Source organism: Seriola dumerili, unplaced genomic scaffold (genome assembly GCF_002260705.1).
Source record: "Seriola dumerili isolate Sdu_G_001 unplaced genomic scaffold, Sdu_1.0 BDQW01000273.1, whole genome shotgun sequence".
Classification (NCBI taxonomy): domain Eukaryota; kingdom Metazoa; phylum Chordata; class Actinopteri; order Carangiformes; family Carangidae; genus Seriola; species Seriola dumerili.
This window is the reverse complement of record NW_019174528.1, coordinates 1,240,238-1,260,139: the sequence shown is the minus strand read 5'-3', so window position 1 is coordinate 1,260,139 and position 19,902 is coordinate 1,240,238. Positions and strand designations below refer to the sequence as shown.

Below are 19,902 nucleotides of genomic sequence, written 5' to 3'. Positions count from 1 at the left end.
GGTTACTTCACACACTTACCCTGACTGTCGACGAGCACACTCTGCACCACCTCCTCCAGGCCCACCATGTAGATGAACTCGCTGTTGGCGGCGGAGGGCAGGAGAGATGAGATGGAGCGGGGCGGGGCGGGGTTTCGGGGGAGGGATCTCCAGCAGGGTTTTCTCCAGCTGCTTCCTGAGGGCCAGCTTGGCCGCCGCCTGGCTGCTGGCCTGGTCGGCCATGGAGCTCACCCCTCCGCTGGCCGACCCAGACATGTGGGAGCGGGCTGACGGCCGAAGACCCGCCCAGGCCGCCGGCTACCCCGCCGGCCCCGCCGCCGCCGCCGCTTGCATGTGGGCCAGCGGTTCATGTACAGCCTGGAGCCTGGCGCTGGGACGCTGCCCACTGCTGGCTGGCCTGTGAGGAGACACACAAGTTCATGATGACACACGTCAGTACGTCTGCTGCAGGTTTTTGTGACGTCATTGTCATGGTGCGATCTTAGGTGGTGACAGTGTCGGGTGTGAGACTGAGGTTTTCACAGGTTCACAGGTCTGAGTGTTTCTAAGACCTGAGCGGATCCAAACAGACTCTCTGGGTCTGATGGTTCTGATGGGGTCTCAGGTTCTCATGATAGAGTCCGACTGTCCTGACCTTCAGGAGCCGGTGTCTGTGAGTGGGACCTGTTTTTGTTCGTCTCATGAAGACGCACAAGGACTCCCACCGTTAGGTGATGTCACCAGTGATGTCACACTGCTGATCTACAGTGGTGGTAACATGTTAACATGTGCAGCGATGCACCAACAAAGGCACAGAGAAGAAACGTGCACATAAAGAATACAGGATTTAAAATATTCAGAAAACAAATACTTTATGATCCTGTGGTGACCTGTGGTGACCTGTGTGACGTGGTGACCTGTGGTGACCTGTGGTGACCCTGAGGCCTGTGATGGCAGTATCAGGTGTGCTTAGCTGGGCTCTGAATGAGTCCATACCTGCTGGTAGCTGACGGCGCTTGGCCATGCTGCTGGAGCTGGAGCGAGACATCCCAGGCTTGGAGAGACCCTCTGGCCCTGCAGCTGGGCGGCGTTGGGGGCTATCATCTCGCTGGGACATTAGCATGGGCGGCAGGTTAGCATTAGCTGCTGACCTGAATGACTGTTTGACCCTGCAGAGAGGAAAGACAGAGCTTTGAGTTTCATGACAGGAAGAGTCGAGGCCTCTCGTTGACACGTTTCAACTGTCAGTGGAAATCAAGAAGCAGCTTTTCCAAGATGGCGGATCTCATGTGTCGTTAGCGGCTTACGCTCACACACAAACGTGACTCACATCTACAGCTGATTCTGATTGGCTGTGTTCTCTTCCTCATTTTACATCAAATAATAGCCGGGGGCGTGGCCAGAACGGACACACAAAGGCCAGGTAAACCCACTACAGTCACATCTCTACTCTGATCCATCTTAAAACAACATCAACAAAACTCAGCACTTCTCTGGTGTTTTTCACATTAAAAGCATGATTTTTTTATGTAATAATTCCTGGAGGAATGATGAAGGTGTTCATGTTCTGATTGATGTACGTACAGAGCAGTAAACAGGTCTGTGTGTCCTTCAGTGTGTGACAGGTGTACTCAGGTGAGCAATACTAAGTAGAACACTGTAGTTTATAAACTTAGTCCCATGACAACCTCAGTCAAAACTTCATGTTCACTGTTCATAATAATTCCTTAAACTGAGCTGCTCCTGAACGTCTCATCTGTGAAGAACTGCTGCAGCTTTGGACTCTTTTTTAAAACAGTGTGTGTGTTGTGTGTGTGTGTGTGTGTGTTTGTGTGCTGTGTTGTGTGTAATTATTATTATTATTATATTGTTTTAGTTCAAGTGTACCTCAGACATTCTGGCTCCAGTTTAAAAACTAACAGAGGTTCTGGATGAAGGGGGTTTATTACAGGGCCTATTGTGTTAAGCATTAGCTTTTAGCCACAACACTGTGTATCTCTCCTTTTAGTATACAACGGGTATGCACTTTTTCAATCCTTGTTGAGGAGGAGCTGCAGCGTCTCCACCTTCAGACAGAAACTGAAAGGTGTCTGTGTGTTTCCATCATCCAGTGTCTGTCCCTCACTGTCCTCAGCCCACCTGTCCCTGTGTCTCTGCAGGTAAACTCAGAGGGACGCTGGCCCGCATGGAGCCGTTCTTCTGCGCCCAGTGCAGAACCGACTTCACCCCTCACTGGAAGCAAGAGAAGAGCGGGCGAATCCTCTGTGAGCAGTGCATGACGTCCAATCAGAAGAAGGCTCTGAAGGCGGAGCACACCAACAGGCTGAAGAACGCCTTCGTGAAGGCTCTGCAGCAGGAGCAGGTCAGCGTCACGCCTCCGCCTTTCAAATCGACACATCAACTTACACTGAATAGCACCGCCATCATCATCATCATCATCATCATCATCATCATCTCACTTCGCAGCTCCACAGGTTTTATTACAGGCCGTATTTTACCTCACGCTCCACACGTGTCCCGCCTCCGTGAAGATGATGATGATTTCCTCAATCCGGTTCCCTGAGGAGAAACACCTGAGAACTGGAGCTGTGACTTCAGGAAGTGTCCAGACCCCTTCACTTTATTCTGCTGTCGACTGAAATTCAGTGTTTTTACCCATCAATCAATAATCTATAATCACAAAGTGAAAACATCTGTCTTGACATTTTTCAAAATTGATCAAATATTAGAAATGAACTGAAGTCTTCAGACCTCAGTCCAGTTCTCTGAAGCTGCTCCCTGACCCCGGTCCTCCTCACCTGGTTCCGCTGTTCTCCTGGGAACTCTTGAGCACACAGGTCTACACGGTCCATGGTCTCTGACCTGCAGCTGAACTGTGGGACCTGGTTCACACAGGTGTGAGTCACCTCCAGGTCTGGACATATATCAGTGATAAACAGGAAGCAGCTGATCTCAGTTTGGAGCCGCAGTGAAGAGTCTGAAGACTTTGGTTAACGACAGATTTCAGTTTTAGAATCAACGTGCAAAAGTTTCTACAAACATGTTTTCACTTTGTCATCAGTGAGTGTAGACTGATGGGAAACAACACGGCACTGAGCAGGAAGTGAAGAGGTCTGAGGGATGAACGCAGCGGAGCGACGAAGTGATGAAATAAAATATGTGCAGTTGGAATAATCTGGTTAATGTATCTACATCTGTAAGAACTTAAAGACCCGATCATCATGAAGACAGCTGATAAAAACAGGCGCCTCTGAGCTGCTCAGTGAATGAAATGGTTCATTAGTGAAGATGAAAAGACAGAAAACATCCTTTCATTCATCCTTCCCTCTCTGACAGTTTCTTTACCTGTGATGTACTGACACAGAAACATGTCACCTGTGGATGTGAGTGAGTGTAATAATCCTCATGTGTCTGTCCGTGTCAGGAGATCGAACAGAGGCTGCAGCAGCAGGCCGCCCTCTCTCCCAGCTCGGTCCCGACCGGCCCCAACGCCTCCAAGACTGACTCCATGATCCGACATCATGCCCTCCGCCAGGTACGCCGCAGCATGTCACCTGACAGTCCGCCGCCCACCTGCCTTCACCTCTGTTTATCAATGTACAATAGAAGATAGGGAATGAATTTACAGAAAGGAATAACATTTGATAAACGATGGAGGAAATGATCAGAGGCTTCAGCACAGTCAGAAATAAACCTGAAGATTTGGACAAAGAGAAATTAAAACAAAATAAAAATCGGAAAATAAATAAAAACAAGTTGAGACGAAAAGCACGAGAGAGCCAGGAAACAAATGTTTAAAAAGCAAGAATCAGGAAATAGATTTTCTGGCCTTTCTATTCATTTTCTCCATGAACTTCATTGATTTTAAACAATTGGCAAAGTTAAATAAAATACATAAAAACATTATAAGGTTGTGCTGCCATCCCACTCGCAAGAATGAATATGATATTTACACAAAATAACAAAGTTAACAATCTGCTTCACCTCTGTTATAACGTTGGTAAGAATTGTCATTGTCATTGATTGATTATTGAACGTCGCTGCTCCTAACCAGTTGGTAACGTTTCATTGGTCGCCTGTCAGTGACATCACATCCTCTATGATCATGTGTCAGTGTGTTTGTCTGACAGAAGCTCAGCATTGACTTTCATCTAGTTTTAAGCCACAGACACTTTTTCCACCTCGGTGGTTTTCAGCTCGTTATTTGAAGCCGATGATTTTAGTCGTCGGACGTTTGGATCTTTATCAGAGAAACAAGCTGCTCAGCTGCAGCTGCTGGAGACGTCCTGTCCTGTCTCTGAAGAGCGTCGCTGAATCTCTGATGTTTAAATCAAACTGTTTTATTCAGAGTTTCTCCTGGTTTTAATCCCCTGGTGTGTTTGTTGTGGAGAGGAGGAAACCTCTCTCATTCAGCTGCAGGTAAAAACCTGCTGAACGTCTGGTTCATGAGTTATTAAAGAAACAGTCAGAACAAAGGTTAGCATCAGTCTCAGCTGTGACTCTGACCCTGAGTCTCTGTCCTCCGCACAGCGTCGCTCAAACTCTGACTTTAAATGTCAAACTGCTTCATTCAGTGTTTTTAACGGTTAGAATCAGCGGGTCTGTTTGATTTCCTGACCCACTCACACTGAAGGAATCCAAACCGGGAGGAGCTTACGGTAATGGTGGTGAAGACAACAACTCCCATGATCCCACGCTATTTCATGACATCACCCAACGCCGTCCACTGTGTGTTTAATCACTGACTTTATTAGAAAGAAACCAAACACAGACCTGCAGCTGTAACAGCTGGTATTTACACGATAAGTGACTGAGCCTGAAGTTAACGGGATGTCTGTCCTCCCTCAGGCTCCTCAGCCTCAGGCCTCCCTGCAGCGAGGTCTGTCCAACTCGGCGCGAGGCGTCCTGTCAAACTTCGCTCAGGCCTCCCAGCTGTCGGTGGCCAGCAGCCTCATGGGAATGACCAGCGCCAAGCACTGCGGCAGCGGCGGAGGCGGCGGCAGCAGTAGCAGCAACAGACTGCAGCACGACAGCCGTCGCCAGATCTACAACATCCCAGGTACCGACTGAGCAGAGTCAGGTGTTTGTGTAACGTCCCACTCAGTCTCATAACCAGCATCTGCTGATTCAACACAAGTTTAGAAGCTTCAGTTATTGATCCGGTAATGACGAGTGTTTAAGTTCAGCAGGATCAATATTTGATCAGCTTTACTGTAGCTGATGTATATGTAACCCTGTAGTCACATTACCTGAACTCTGATACCATCATTTAATTATATGTTTTATTTAAAAAAAAAACACCTGAAACATAAAATAAATTAATATAATTATATATTATAATAAAAAACAGCTGGAACATAATTATATGTCATGAACAGCTGAAACACGGATGCAGCAGGTGAATGTGGAGGAAGTGTCCACTAGAAACAAGACGTATCAGGACTAAGAGCCTGTCTCTAACAGGGTTCTGGTTCTGGTTCTGGTTCTGGTTCTCTGCAGTGGGACGTGAATAAAAGTGTAAACTGTTTAATGGACTTCACCCTGACGTGCGTGTCTTGTCCCCACAGGGTTAAATATTGCCTATCTGAACCCAGCGGCAGTTGGAGCCCATAAGAGCTCCAGCTTAGCAGACCGGCAGAGAGAGTACCTGTTGGACATGATCCCACCTCGATCCATATCGCAGTCCATCACCGGACAGAAATGAGCCCCGACGCAGCCATCCATGCCCCGACTGATGCACCTATCCTGCCCTCCTACTCCCACCCCCACCCCCCATACTGAAGCACTCCCAGTTCAACCAACATCCCCACCCCCAGCCCCATCGCATGCAGTGCCTGTCCGTGTGCCTACCTTAAACCAACCCATGAAAACCCACCAAGTTGGACAAAGACACTAAACTGTCGGTGCATCTCAAATGTTCTTATGATAGTAAAAATCTTCTTCGTCAGCGTTGTTTAACAATTATAATTCCCATTATTATCGCTGTTGGTAGCACTATTATTATACCTTGCTTCAGTTACTCTTACTCATTATGCTTTTTTCTTTTGTAAGTGTTTGGTCCATTTTTTGTTTCTCTGCTGTCGCTCCTTTACTGCAGGAGAGACGGCGAACCATCGTAGGGTCGCCTCCGGCCGCGTCATAGAGGATTTCTTCTCAATTATAAAGCTTAGATGTGACTATTGCTAGTAACAGAAGATCAACAGGGTGCATTCTGGTTGCTATGCAACATAAAGTTTAATAACTTTAGCTCGCTAACTTGAAGTAACAAAGAGGAAGATTCTGATAGGAACAAAAACAAAGTTGGTAACTGCTCCGCCTGCTCTTGAAAAGAGGATGAAGAGCCTGTTCTAAAAATGGAGAATGTGGGGGGGGGGGGGTTTGCGGGGTGGGGGGGCATGAAATCGAGAGCAAAGCACCAACACTCGTATCATCACGTCAAAAGGTTCGATTCAAGAGCTGACACACAACCACGGTCCAACCTGGAGATCAGGGCAGCGTCACAGCGAATGAACTGAAGTGACTGACGAAGGTGCACATGTGTACAAAGAGAATCCCATGTGATCCTTCACTGGTCGCCCCCCCACCCCACCCCCCACCCCTCATCACCCTCCTCACTCCACATGTTACAGATATGAACTGTTACCAGGTGGGTGTGTGGGGACTTCCTGTAATTGTACTAATCAGGACTGACGGACGCAGCAACGTCCCAGTGTGCCGTCACTGGACCGTCATTGGACCGTCATTGGACCGGCAGCGGACCGGCAGTCCACGCTGACTGCAGTGACGGGCGGCGGGAGGACGTCGTCTTCACCCAGAGTTCACAGGGGTCGTGGTCTCCACTCACACAGAAGACAGTGGATTTTCCCTCCTGGTGCCATCCCATCTCACTACATGCCACTGACCCCTCCCTTGCCCCCCCCCCACCCCCACCCCCCCTCAGTACCTTTGTTTATCCGGTATGCACAGACTGAACCCTTTTTACCCAGCAGCTCCTCTTGGCATCACATGTTCTTTGAGAAAGTGAAACGAACTCTAATCTGAAGGTTGAGGCACATTTTGTGCGTCTGAACCTCAGATTCTGTAGAAACCTACAAATCTTTTCTTCTTCTATTTGGATTTTTAGATTGTTTCTGATTGTTGCCCCGCCCCCCACTTCCCATTCTTTACTTTGGTTTGTTTATTTGTTTTTGTTTTTTTGCGGCGTCTCCTAATGAATTGGTGGCGTACCTGAGAGGTATTAGCCCCCGGAGACGATAATAATCAACATAGCTAAAAACAGAAACTATTGAAATACCTGTATGGATTATGTATAGATACCTAGCTTCAGATAAAAAAAAAAGGATGTGGATTATATCTTTTATGGGAGAGACATGGATCAATCATTGTGTGCATGCTCTGCACACAAGTTCCCTCACTCCAGAGGAGCACTTTGCATATTTCCAATTGGAAAACCATTTTTTTAAAAAGAGGAAAAGAATGTTACAGTTGGCTGAGGTCTGGATGCCGGCGTAGGGCCGACCAGAGAGTCAGGGGGCGTGTCATCAAGGTGTGTTTTAATGGCTGATGAAAAGTTCAATCCCGCTTTACTTTGTCAGTGTTGATCTCCACGTGTGTCCGGTTCCTCGTCGCTGGTGTCGGGTCCGAGTCCTGAACCAGGATCAGTTCCTTCTCAAAACAATCACGTCTTTTATTTCTAATGTCTGGACTCGAGGTCTTTGGATCCCAAACAAATCCACAATCAGAACCGCTCTGGTACTGGCGCACTGATACACAGACCCAACACAGGTCCCGGGTCCGGTCTCAGACACGAGGCAAACCAGCGTCATGGCGGCTCGTCACAGCCACAGAAAACCCCGACATGACATTTCTTTTGATTTGCACGTTTCATCCACTGAACCTTTTGTCTGTTGAGATGAGATGTCCCAGAGTTCCTCAGTGCGTCCTCCTGGACCGGGATGCGTCCTCCTGGACCGGGATGAGTCCTCCTGGACCGGGATGCGTCCTCCTGCACCGGGATGCGTCCTCCTGTCCTGAAGGAGGAAACTGACTCCTGTGATGGACGACCTACAGACGCTGACAGATGAAAGGACGAACCTGAGCCATGAGGAGAAACAGGAAGTCAGCAGCTGTGTCCCAGTTCAAAGGCTCCTTCAGATGCGTCCTTCTTTTCCGTGACCCAACGTATCCCATGATTCATTGCATGCCGGTAATGAAAGCAGACGACACCCACAGAGAGCCTGAGCATTACACTGTGAAATGTTTCAGCTCAGTTCAACAGCGAACGGTCCAACTGTTAAAACCACGGACGTTGAAAAAAAGTTACGTGTTGTAAAGGTTGCTAGGCAACAGGAGTCGCAACAGCTGGTGATGCACAGCGAAAGTCCTCCATAGACCAGACCGTCTGATTACGGTTCGTCCTTGGCGTTCTACGGCGGCTACGAACTGCCACGCCTTGTAGACCACAGCCTCTGAAAGGATGCGGCCCTTGAACTGGGACACAGCTACCGACCCCCCGACCCCCCCCCCACAGGTCACAGGGGTCACTGTGAGGTTTCTGTTCCAATATTAGAAATAGTCCAACATCTGAAAGTAGCTGAAGGGTTTTAAAAGTCAGTAGGAAACCTCCTTGGGGGGGGGGGGGGACTGGTCTTATAATGTGGGTTATTTACAATCTGACACTGAAGTTATTTTATTAATTACTTCTACTTAAAAAAAAAAAAGACATTTATTAAACATTTATCTACTATTTTATTCATATTTGCCACCGTCACTAATAAACCCTCTGCAGCAACACAGTTCATCCACATCAGTTAAGTGACCTCTAGAACAAAGGTGGATCTTGTTGCAGATGGAGCTGAGATCGTATTATATTATATGCAAGTACCTTTTAAAGTGAATTTAATAAATTATGTAAAAATCAAGAAAATACGGTCAGACCTCAGAGGGTTAATCTGTCAGCTGGAGAGAGAAAACACGCTTCATCTGAACTGTGGCACAACAACAACGAGGAGGACGTGGGCTTCTCGAGTCTGAGCGTCTTCACCTGGACTGATGGTTCAGTGTTGTAGGATGAAGTCTGTCTGAGTCCAGTCAGGTGGTCTCACACACCTTCCGGCAGCCATGTTGGATTCCTCCAGTCGTTTGGGAACATCTGCTCGCTGGCTTTCCGACCAAACACGTCGCTTCATTCTGGACTCCAGCTGGGCTTTACTGTTCGCTATGCTAACATGCTAACATCAGATGCTAATCATTGTCCCCTGCTGCCTAGCTTGTCGACATTGTCATCGTGAGTGTGTTAGCCTCCTGCCATTAGCATTTAGCTTAAAGTGCTGCTGTGCCAAGTGACGCCACACACAGGAGCTAGCGTGGCTTCTCCTGCTGAACGGAAAACATCACATTTAAAAAAGAAACTATAGCACTTCATATGGAAGAGTGTGTGTGTGTGCGTGTGTGTGTGTGTGTGTGTGTGTGTGGTTGTAGGAGCTAGCAGCAGCAGTGTTCATTTAGTTGTTTTGTTGAATTAGCGCAGCAGCGAGTTAGTTAGCTAAGGCAGCTAACAGAGGTCTCGCTGGTTGCTCATGATACTGAGGTTTGTTCTGACCTGTGTCGGGGTCAGAGGTCAAATCTAAAAACCCTCATTCATGAAGAGTTCAGTTGTTGCTCCAGCAGGAGATTTGATCACTGTGGCTGTGATGATGTTAAATCGACCCTGAGCCTCGCTCTGTGTCTGGTTCTGTTTCCTGGTCTGATGACACGCTCTGGTTGTGGGTGGAGCTGTCCTCCACTGTCCACCTGCTCGGCGGCCGGTGGTGTGTTCTGGTTCATCACGTTGTGTGTTTGAGGAATCCAGACCTGGCGTCGTAGCGGCCCGATGACAAACAGGAAGACTTTGGCCACGACTATGAAACTACCTAGGATTAGATTCAGAGATGTAAACTGGAGTTTACACTTGGAAAACATCGTTTTTGTTTATTATATAAAAAAAAACACGGATCAGTTTTCCCTTTGGTGGAACAGTTGAAATTGGATGTAGAGATATATTTTCATGAATTTTTAATGTCTGGAGTGAATTTTTACTTTACAATGTTTTCGTCATGCTTCTCCTTTTGCAGCTGGAGAAAAAAAAGCTCCTGTCTCTCTTTTGCAGATGCATCCTCTCACCTTTGTATTCGGACTGCAGATTCTTTTCAAACGTCAGTTTTTAGATTTCAAAAGTCATTTCTTTTACTGATGTCTCAATTGAGTTCTGTTTTCTTTCTATTGCAGTTTAAAAAAATAAACAAATGTATTGACTATGAAATAAATGACACGATATTTGCTAGGTTTGAAGTAATAATGACTTATTGTACATAAGCATTTTTTCCTCCCTTGTACTGAAAAAAGAAATTAAATGGTTGTATATTGTGTAGAAAAGCAAACAAAAAGCCATGAATATTGTGAAGCTTGTCATTTCGTTTTGTGATCACTGTGTATTATTGTGTAACTAATGTGCAAAATGTTTGGGATTCTTTTTTCCCTCCTCTGCTTGTTGAAGCGGTCTCCCTGGATGCATTCGCTTTGGTTCTGGACTCGTTGGTTTGCAGGAAGGTGCTGATTGGTTCAGACAGGCGGCGTGTGCAGAGCTGACTGTTTCTTACAGGATGGTTTCCTGATAAAAAAGCACTTTGCATGTGTCACTGAGAGAGTCCAGTTAGATGGACCCTCCTGATCTCGTGGTCTGATCCGGGATCAGTTGGCCTCTCACTAAAAGATCCCTCTCACACGTCCTCACATTCAGGTTGCCATTGGTTTCCTGTGATCCACTAAGACTAAATCAGGTCTCCAGGGTCCTGAAGAGTCTGTAGAACACTGGAGACGGTTCTCAGCTGTTCACAGGGACTCGGGTCATCCTTCAGAGACCTCAAAACCTGGACAAGTAAAAGCCAGACCACAGCATCAGTGTGCTAGCAGGTGAACCAACCATTAAATGTCCCAATGAAATGAATCAGATCTGATAAAGATGTTTTCATGAGTTGTAGTAAACAGCTCGTGTTTCACAGTCTGTCTCTGAGACTCTCGCTCTCTCATGAGGAAACACTATTCGAGAAAAGAGTAAATTTTCTTGGCTCTAAATTTTCCCGCCATGTGTCAGTGTGTGTGTGTGTGTGTGTGTGTGTGCTTGCGTGTGTGTGTGTGCTTGCGTGTGTGTGCGTGCATGTGTGCGCGTCAGTGAACCCTGTTGCCGCTCGACCCTGAACCAGTGATCACTCTTCCTGCTGACACCAACAGACAACACGTACGGTCCTCTACTGTTTGGCTTTATCTTCTATTAGTTGTTGCTAACGCAGGGAAACATTTAATTGCAAAAGCAGTTTTATGAGTTTTTGATTTACCTGTAGAAGCGTTTCTTTTTGCATAATGTTGACAATGTTGAAATAAACACCTGGGAAGCAGAAACAAGATGAAATCGACCGGAGATTAATTGAAGTCTTTTTTGTTTTGCTTACATCAATCCTGACCTTTTGCACATACTTGATATTTAACGGTCTTCAAAAAAGTAAAAGAAAATAATGCTGTTTGAATACTGCCAGTTGATTGACAATTATGCATTGATTGAAAAAATAAGCTAATTTTGGAGGAAATAACTTTGTAATATTTATCTCTTGCAAGCTATGTTTAATAAAGGTTGAAACAATTTGCTTCCAAGTGTGACTTCATTCATCTTTGTGTAACAGGATTGTGGTGTTTCATTACACTTTGTTGCTCTCTCTATATTTGACTGTTATCACTTATTTAACACTAGACCCAGTGACTCCATCCGTCCTCTCTATTAAATAAGACAAAGACTTCTCGGTGTAGAACTACAGACCAGCAACTCTCAGACACACACACTTCAACCGTCAGGGAGAGAAGGTTACACACAAAAACCTAATGTCACACAATTTCTGAAACCTGTCCCTCAAAGAGCAAAACCACAAACCAAATCTGCAAAACTCAAACTAATTCTCAGCATTTCACTCAGTTTCCTGACACGACACAGTTCTCTACCTATGAGACACATTCAGTGTTACATGCTTTATAGTATAGTAAGGCATAAAAAAAAGTAAAAGAAAACGTCATAGTATAATAAGGCATAAAATTGTCATAGTATAGTAAGGCATAAAATTGTCATAGTATAGTAAGACAAAAAAAAGTAAAAGAAAACGTCATAGTATAGTAAGACATAAAAAAAGTTAAAAAAAACGTCATAGTATAATAAGGCATAAAATTGTCATAGTATAGTGAGACATAAAAAAAAGTTTAAAAAACATCATAGTATAATAAGGCATGAAATTATCAAAAAAAGTCAAAGTATAGTAAGGCATAAAAAAGTTAAAAAAAAAGTCATAGTATAGTAAGGCATAAAAAAAAAGTAAAAAAAAACGTCATAGTATAGTAAGTCAGAAAAAAGTCATAGTATAGTAAGACATAAAAAAAGTAAAAAAAAACGTCATAGTATAATGAGACATAAAAAAAGTCAAAAAAACGTCATAGTATAATGAGACATAAAAAAAGTCAAAAAAACGTCATAGTATAATAAGGCAGAAAATTGTCATAGTATAATAAGGCATAAAAAAAAAAGTTAAAAAAAAGTCATAGTATAGTAAGTCAGAAAAATGTCATAAAACGTCATAGTATAGTAAGACAAAAAAAAGTAAAAGAAAACGTCATAGTATAATAAGGCATAAAACTGTCATAGTATAGTGAGACATAAAAAAAAGTTTAAAAAACGTCATAGTATAATAAGGCATGAAATTGTCATAGTATAGTAAGACATAAAAAAAAGTTAAAAAAAACGTCATAGTATAGTAAGACAAAAAAAAGTAAAAGAAAACGTCATAGTATAATAAGGCATGAAATTGTCATAGTATAGTAAGACATAAAAAAAAGTTAAAAAAAACGTCATAGTATAGTAAGTCAGAAAAAAGTCAGAAAAAATTAATAGTAAAATAAGGCATGAAATTGTCAAAAAACGTCATAGTATAATAAGGCATAAAATTGTCATAGTATAGTAAGGCATAAAAAAAAGTTTAAAAAACGTCATAGTAAAATAAGGCATGAAATGATCAAAAAATCGTCATAGTATAGTAAGACATTAAAAAAAAGTTAAAAAAAACGTCATAGTATAATAAGGCATAAAATTGTCATAGTATAGTAAGACATAAAAAAAAAGTAAAAAAAAACGTCACAGTATAGTAAGTCAGAAAAATGTCATAAAACATCATAGTATAGTAAGACATAAAAAAAAGTTTAAAAAATGTCATAGTAAAATAAAGCATGAAATTGTGAAAAAAACGTCATAGTATAGTAAGTCAGAAAAAAGTCAAAAACGTCATAGTATAGTAAGACGTAAAAAAAAGTTTAAAAAAACGTCATAGTAAAATAAGGCATGAAATTATCAAAAAAACGTCATAGTATAATAAGGCATAAAATTGTCATAGTAAAGTAAGGCATAAAAAAAAAAGTAAAAAAGAACGTCATAGTATAATAAGGCATAAAATTGTCATAGTATAGTAAGGCATAAAAAAAGTGAAAAAACGTCATAGTATAGTAAGACATAAAAAAAGTCAAAAAAACGTCATAGTATAATACGGCATAAAATTGTCATAGCATAGTAAGGCATAAAAAAAAGTGAAAAAACATCATAGTATAGTAAGACATAAAAAAAGTCAAAAAAACGTCATAGTATAATACGGCATAAAATTGTCATAGCATAGTAAGGCATAAAAAAAAGTGAAAAAACATCATAGTATAGTAAGACATAAAAAAAAGGTTAAAAAACGTCATAGTAAAATAAAGCATGAAATTGTGAAAAAAAACGTCATAGTGTAGTAAGTCAGAAAAAAGTCAAAAACGTCATAGTATAGTAAGACATAAAAAAAAAGTTTAAAAAACGTCATAGTAAAATAAGGCATGAAATTGTCAAAAAAACATCATAGTATAATAAGGCATAAAAAAAAAGTAAAAAAAACGTCATAGTATAGTAAGTCTGAAAAATGTCATAAAACATCATGGTATAGTAAGGCATAAAAAAAAGTTTAAAAAAATATCATAGTATAGTAAGGCATAAAAAAAGTGAAAAAAACGTCATTGTATAGTAAGTCATAAAAAAGTAAAAAAAACGTCATAGTATAGAAGGCAAAAAATTGTCATAGTATAGTAAGGCATAAAAAAAGTGAAAAAAACGTCATTGTATAGTAAGTCATAAAAAAGTAAAAAAAACGTCATAGTATAATAAGACATAAAAAAAAGTAAAAAAGTTATAGTATAGTAAGACATAAAAAAAAGGAAAAAAAACGTCATAGTATAATAAGGCATGAAATTGTCAAAAAACGTCATAGTATAGTAAGGCATAAAAAAAGTAAAAATAAAACGTCATAGTGTAATAAGGCATGAAATTGTCAAAAAAAGTCATAGTATAGTAAGGCATTAAAAAAAAGTGAAAAAACGTCATAGTATAGTAAGTCATAAAAAAAAAAGTAAAAAAATGTCATAGTATAGTAAGTCATAAAAAAAAGTAAAAAAAATGTTATAGTATAGTAAGGCATAAAAAAAGTAAAAACGTCATAGTATAGTAAGTCAGAAAAAAGTCATAATAAAGTCATAGTATAGTAAGACATAAAAAAAAGTAAAAAAAACGTCATAGTATAGTAAGACATAAAAAAAGGAAAAAAAAGGTCATAGTATAATGAGGCATAAAAAAAGTAAAAAAAAAACATCATAGTGTAATAAGGCATGAAATTGTCAAAAAACGTCATAGTATAGTAAGGCATAAAAAAAGTAAAAAAAACACGTCATAGTGTAATAAGGCATGAAATTGTCAAAAAACGTCATGGTATAGTAAGGCATAAAAAAAGTAAAAAAAAAACGTCATAGTATAGTAAATCAGAAAAAAGTCATAAAACATCATAATATAGTAAGACATAAAGAAAAAGTGAAAAAAAAGTCATCGTACAGTAAGACAAAAAAAGGAAAAAAAAAGACGTCATAGTATAGTAAGCCAGAAAAATGTCATAAAACATCATAGTATAGTAAGACATAAAAAAAGTAAAAAAAATGTCATAGTATAATAAGACATAAAAAAAGTAAAAAAAAACGTCATAGTATAATAAGGCATAAAATTGTCATAGTATAGTAAGGCATAAAAAAAGTAAAAAAAACATCATAGTATAGTAAGTCAGAAAAAAGTCAGAGAAAAGTCATAGTAAAATAGGGCATGAAATTGTCAAAAAACGTCATAGTATAGTAAGGCACAAAAAAAAGTAAAAAAAACGTCATAGTATAGTAAGTAATAAAAAAAAAGTAAAAAAATGTCATAGTATAGTAAGTCATAAAAAAAAGTAAAAAAAAACGTCATAGTATAGTAAGTCAGAAAAAAGTCATAATAAAGTCATAGTATAGTAAGACATAAAAAAAAGTAAAAAAAAACGTGATAGTATAATAAGACATAAAAAAAAGTAAAAAAGTTATAGTATAGTAAGACATAAAAAAAAGGAAAAAAAACGTCATAGTATAATAAGGCATGAAATTGTCAAAAAACGTCATAGTATAGTAAGGCATAAAAAAAGTAAAAATAAAACGTCATAGTGTAATAAGGCATGAAATTGTCAAAAAAAGTCATAGTATAGTAAGGCATTAAAAAAAGTGAAAAAACGTCATAGTATAGTAAGTCATAAAAAAAAAAGTAAAAAAATGTTATAGTATAGTAAGGCATAAAAAAAGTTAAAACGTCATAGTATAGTAAGTCAGAAAAAAGTCATAATAAAGTCATAGTATAGTAAGACATAAAAAAAAGGAAAAAAAAGGTCATAGTATAATGAGGCATAAAAAAAGTAAAAAAAACACGTCATAGTGTAATAAGGCATGAAATTGTCAAAAAACGTCATAGTATAGTAAGGCATAAAAAAAGTAAAAAAAAAACGTCATAGTATAGTAAATCAGAAAAAAGTCATAAAACATCATAATATAGTAAGACATAAAGAAAAAGTGAAAAAAAAGTCATCGTACAGTAAGACAAAAAAAGGAAAAAAAAAGACGTCATAGTATAGTAAGCCAGAAAAATGTCATAAAACATCATAGTATAGTAAGACATAAAAAAAGTAAAAAAAATGTCATAGTATAATAAGACATAAAAAAAGTTAAAAAAACGTCATAGTATAGTAAGTCAGAAAAATGTCATAGTATAGTAAGGCATTAAAATGTCATAAAACGTCATAGTATAGTAAGGCATAAAAAAAAGTAAAAAAAACGTCATAGTATAGTAAGGCATTAAAATGTCATAAAACATCATAGTATAGTAAGGCATAAAAAAAAGTAAAAAAAACGTCATAGTATAGTAAGGCATAAAAAAAAAGTAAAAAAAACGTCATAGTATAGTAAGGCATAAAAAAAGTAAAAAAAAACATCATAGTATAGTAAGTCAGAAAAAAGTCAGAGAAAAGTCATAGTAAAATAAGGCATGAAATTGTAAAAAAACATCATAGTATAGTAAGTCAGAAAAAAAAGTAAAAAAAATGTCATAGTATAGTAAGTCAGAAAAAAGTCAGAAAAACGTCATAGTATAGTAAGTCAGAAAAAAAAGTAAAAAAAATGTCATAGTATAGTAAGTCAGAAAAAAGTCAGAAAAAAGTCATAGTATAGTAAGACAAAGAAAAAGTGAAAAAAAAGTCATAGTATAATAAGACATAAAAAAAGTAAAAAAAACGTCATAGTATAGTAAGTCAGAAAAAAGTCAGAGAAAAGTCATAGTAAAATAAGGCATGAAATTGTAAAAAAACATCATAGTATAGTAAGTCAGAAATATGGCATAAAACATCATAATATAGTAAGACATAAAAAAAACGGTTAAAAAACGTCATAGTAAAATAAGGCATGAAATTGTAAAAAAACATCATAGTATAGTAAGTCAGAAAAAAGTCAGAAAAACGTCATAGTATAGTAAGACATAAAATTGGCATAGTATAGTAAGGCATAAAAAAAAAGTAAAAAAAAGGTCATAGTATAGTAAGTCAGAAATATGGCATAAAACATCATAATATAGTAAGACATAAAAAAAAAGGTTAAAAAACGTCATAGTAAAATAAGGCATGAAATTGTCATAGTATAGTAAGGCATAAAAAATGTGAAAAAACGTAATAGTATAATAAGGCATAAAAAAAGTACAAAAAACATCATAGTACAGTAAGACAAAAAAAAGTAAAAAAAAAAGACGTCATAGTATAGTAAGTCAGAAAAATGTCATAAAACATCATATTATAGTAAGACATACTAAAAAGTTTAAAAAAAATGTCATAGTATAGTAAGGCATAAAAATGTCATAGTATAGTAAGGCATTTAAATGTCATAAAACATCATAGTATAGTAAGACAAAAAAAAGTAAAAAAAAAACGTCATAATAGAATAAGGCATAAAATTGTCATAGTATAGTAAGACATAAAAAAAAGTAAAAAAAACATCATAGTATACTAAGGCATTAAAATGTCATAAAACATCACAGTATAGTAACGCATAAAAAAAATCATAGTATATTAAAGCATTAAAAAGTCATAGTATAGTAAGGCAAAATAATGTCAGTATAATTCAACATTAAAACGACGAGAAAAACGACATCATAATAGGACATAAAAATGACAGTATATTAAGGCATAAAAACATGAAAAAAAGACAGTATTGTGAGGCATAAAAACTACATAGTGTAGTAAGGCAATAAAAAGTCATGGTATAGTAAATCATTAAACGAAATAGTATAACAAGAATTAAGAATGTCATAGACTAGTAAGGCATAAAAATGTCAAAGTATAATATGACATAAAAACAACATGGTATAATAAGAAAAGAAAATGAAATATTCTAATATGACATAAAAATGTTATAGTTTAGTAAGTCAGAAAACAGTCATACTATAGTAAGACATAATAAAGTCATAGTATAGTAAGTCAGAAAAATGGCAGTTAGAGCTAGCAATTAACCGAATGTGCATGTCTTTGGATTAGGGGAGAAAGCCGGAGTACGTGGAGAGAACACTCGCAGGCACAGGGAGAACATGCAAACTCTACATGGAAATGCCCCAGGCCTGGGGATTGAACCCAGAACCTTCTCACTGTGAGGTGACAGTTCTAACCACTGTTCCACCATGCTGCCCTATAAATAAATCTTCATATAGTAAGCTCAGTAAACTCATACTTTGATATATCCACCATTTTATGTTTACTCCTGGTAGCAAACTGACTGCTAGTCTTTAGAAGACAGAAGTCAGGGTTAGCTTGCTAGTCAACGATAGCTAACATTGTTAAATAACATCAGTTGACATCTTGAAACTCTTTGAAACGAATTCAAGAAAAAACCTGATTTACGAACTGAAGCTGTGGGTTTGAAAGAATAATGTACTGATGGAAGATGGTTGTATTGTGGGAAATGTAGGATTCAGTGTTTGCTTGATTGTTTGTAAGAGAGAACATCTCTATCTCTACGTTGTCATTCTCAGAGACCCTCTCCTTTACACAGCTTTTTCATTGAGCTTGGTAAGAACAGCTAAAAGAACGTCACTTCCTACACAAACCACCAGGTGGCAGGATTAGACAAACAGAGATTTTTGTTCCAGGGACCAGATGAAAGAGGGAATGGCTGTGAAAACAGTTTCCATCTGGGTCTGACTCACAGCTTCTGAAGGTGTTGAGGAACATGACATCACTGAATCCTCCACTGAAACCAGGATCCACCAACACTGACTCAGATCCGGTGCAGGACAACCAGGCAGGTTTCCTCTCAGGACTCAGGCTGAACTGACTCCAGCAGCATCTGGAGAAATGACACCTACAGCAGGAGGAGATTTTAATTCAAGTCCCTCTTAATGATGCTTTTTTAGTGTTAGCTACTATTAGCTACAAACTGATTAATCATTAATGAATCCATTAGATTCAATTCATAAATATCTTATTACAGGATGTGTCTGTTTCCTCTGTCGTTATAGCTATAGAACCAGAAGTTTTCAATGAAGAATCTGTTTGGAATAATAAGTGTTTTAACCTGGAGCTCACAGATCAGTTAATTATAAAAATATTCACAGACTTCAGCCCACAGTAGATTCCAGGGCAAACTGCAGCTCCACCTGTCACTAATGCAAAACATAAGGGAAACAGGCTGAATAACTTTGTACCTTTTTTGTACCTGCAGACCCCCACCCTACATTTGAGAGACTTCTTTACTCAATTTGTCTCAAATAAAGTTAATTTCACCAAGTCAGTTTGAGGCCTTGCCTCAGCAGGCCAACCCACCACTTCTACTTCAAGTGGAAATAGAGACTTTCTTCCACCTAAACTGAACTTTACCTCATGCATCAGAAGACTCAGCTACCGCTAACCTCTCCAACTCCACCTGTCCAGCCTCCACCATCCAGATCCAGAGGACCTGCAGCCGGCACTGGGACCCACTAGTGAACAACTGGCTGGGTCTGCCATCCAGGCCTGAGGGAGGCCTCAACACTGACCAATAGGTTCTTCCCACAGGTTCAAGATGGCCCACTCCCGCCAAGCAGCAGGGAGTGCAGCAATCCAGCAGACTAGGAGCAGGACAATAATAACCCACCCAGAGGGAAAGACAGGACAACTAGGACAGGAAACACAGGAGAACACAGACTCAGCCTTTTTCTTATTTACTTTCACGCGCCCCAGATGAATCAACCAGACAGCTTGCCGAAAGCTATCTCAAATTAATACAGATCATACACACCATAAACATTGTGAATAAAGAGTCAGAGACAGAGTCTGTTTCTTATAGATTTTATTTCTGGCCTGAGAGAATAAACATAAAATACTCTGGGGAGGATGTTTGGTGAATTTCGAAATTAGCTGTGCTACTAAAAAAAGTCTTAAGTTCCCCAAACACTGTGATAACGAATTATAGACT

General features: G+C 39.3%; 1 protein-coding gene across 1 annotated transcript in view; it reads left to right on the top strand.

Annotated features, from left to right (window-relative positions):
- gatad2b (GATA zinc finger domain containing 2B) overlaps positions 1–5,711 on the top strand; it is a 37,643-nt gene extending 31,932 nt beyond the window's left edge. Inside the window, exons 9-11 of the mRNA XM_022757355.1 lie at positions 3,404–3,514; positions 4,828–5,038; positions 5,547–5,711. Coding sequence (XP_022613076.1) covers positions 3,404–3,514; positions 4,828–5,038; positions 5,547–5,683 — 459 coding nt within the window. The 3' untranslated portion in view covers positions 5,684–5,711. The remainder of the gene's footprint in view (positions 1–3,403; positions 3,515–4,827; positions 5,039–5,546) is intronic.
- Positions 5,712–19,902: the final 14,191 nt, after the last annotated feature.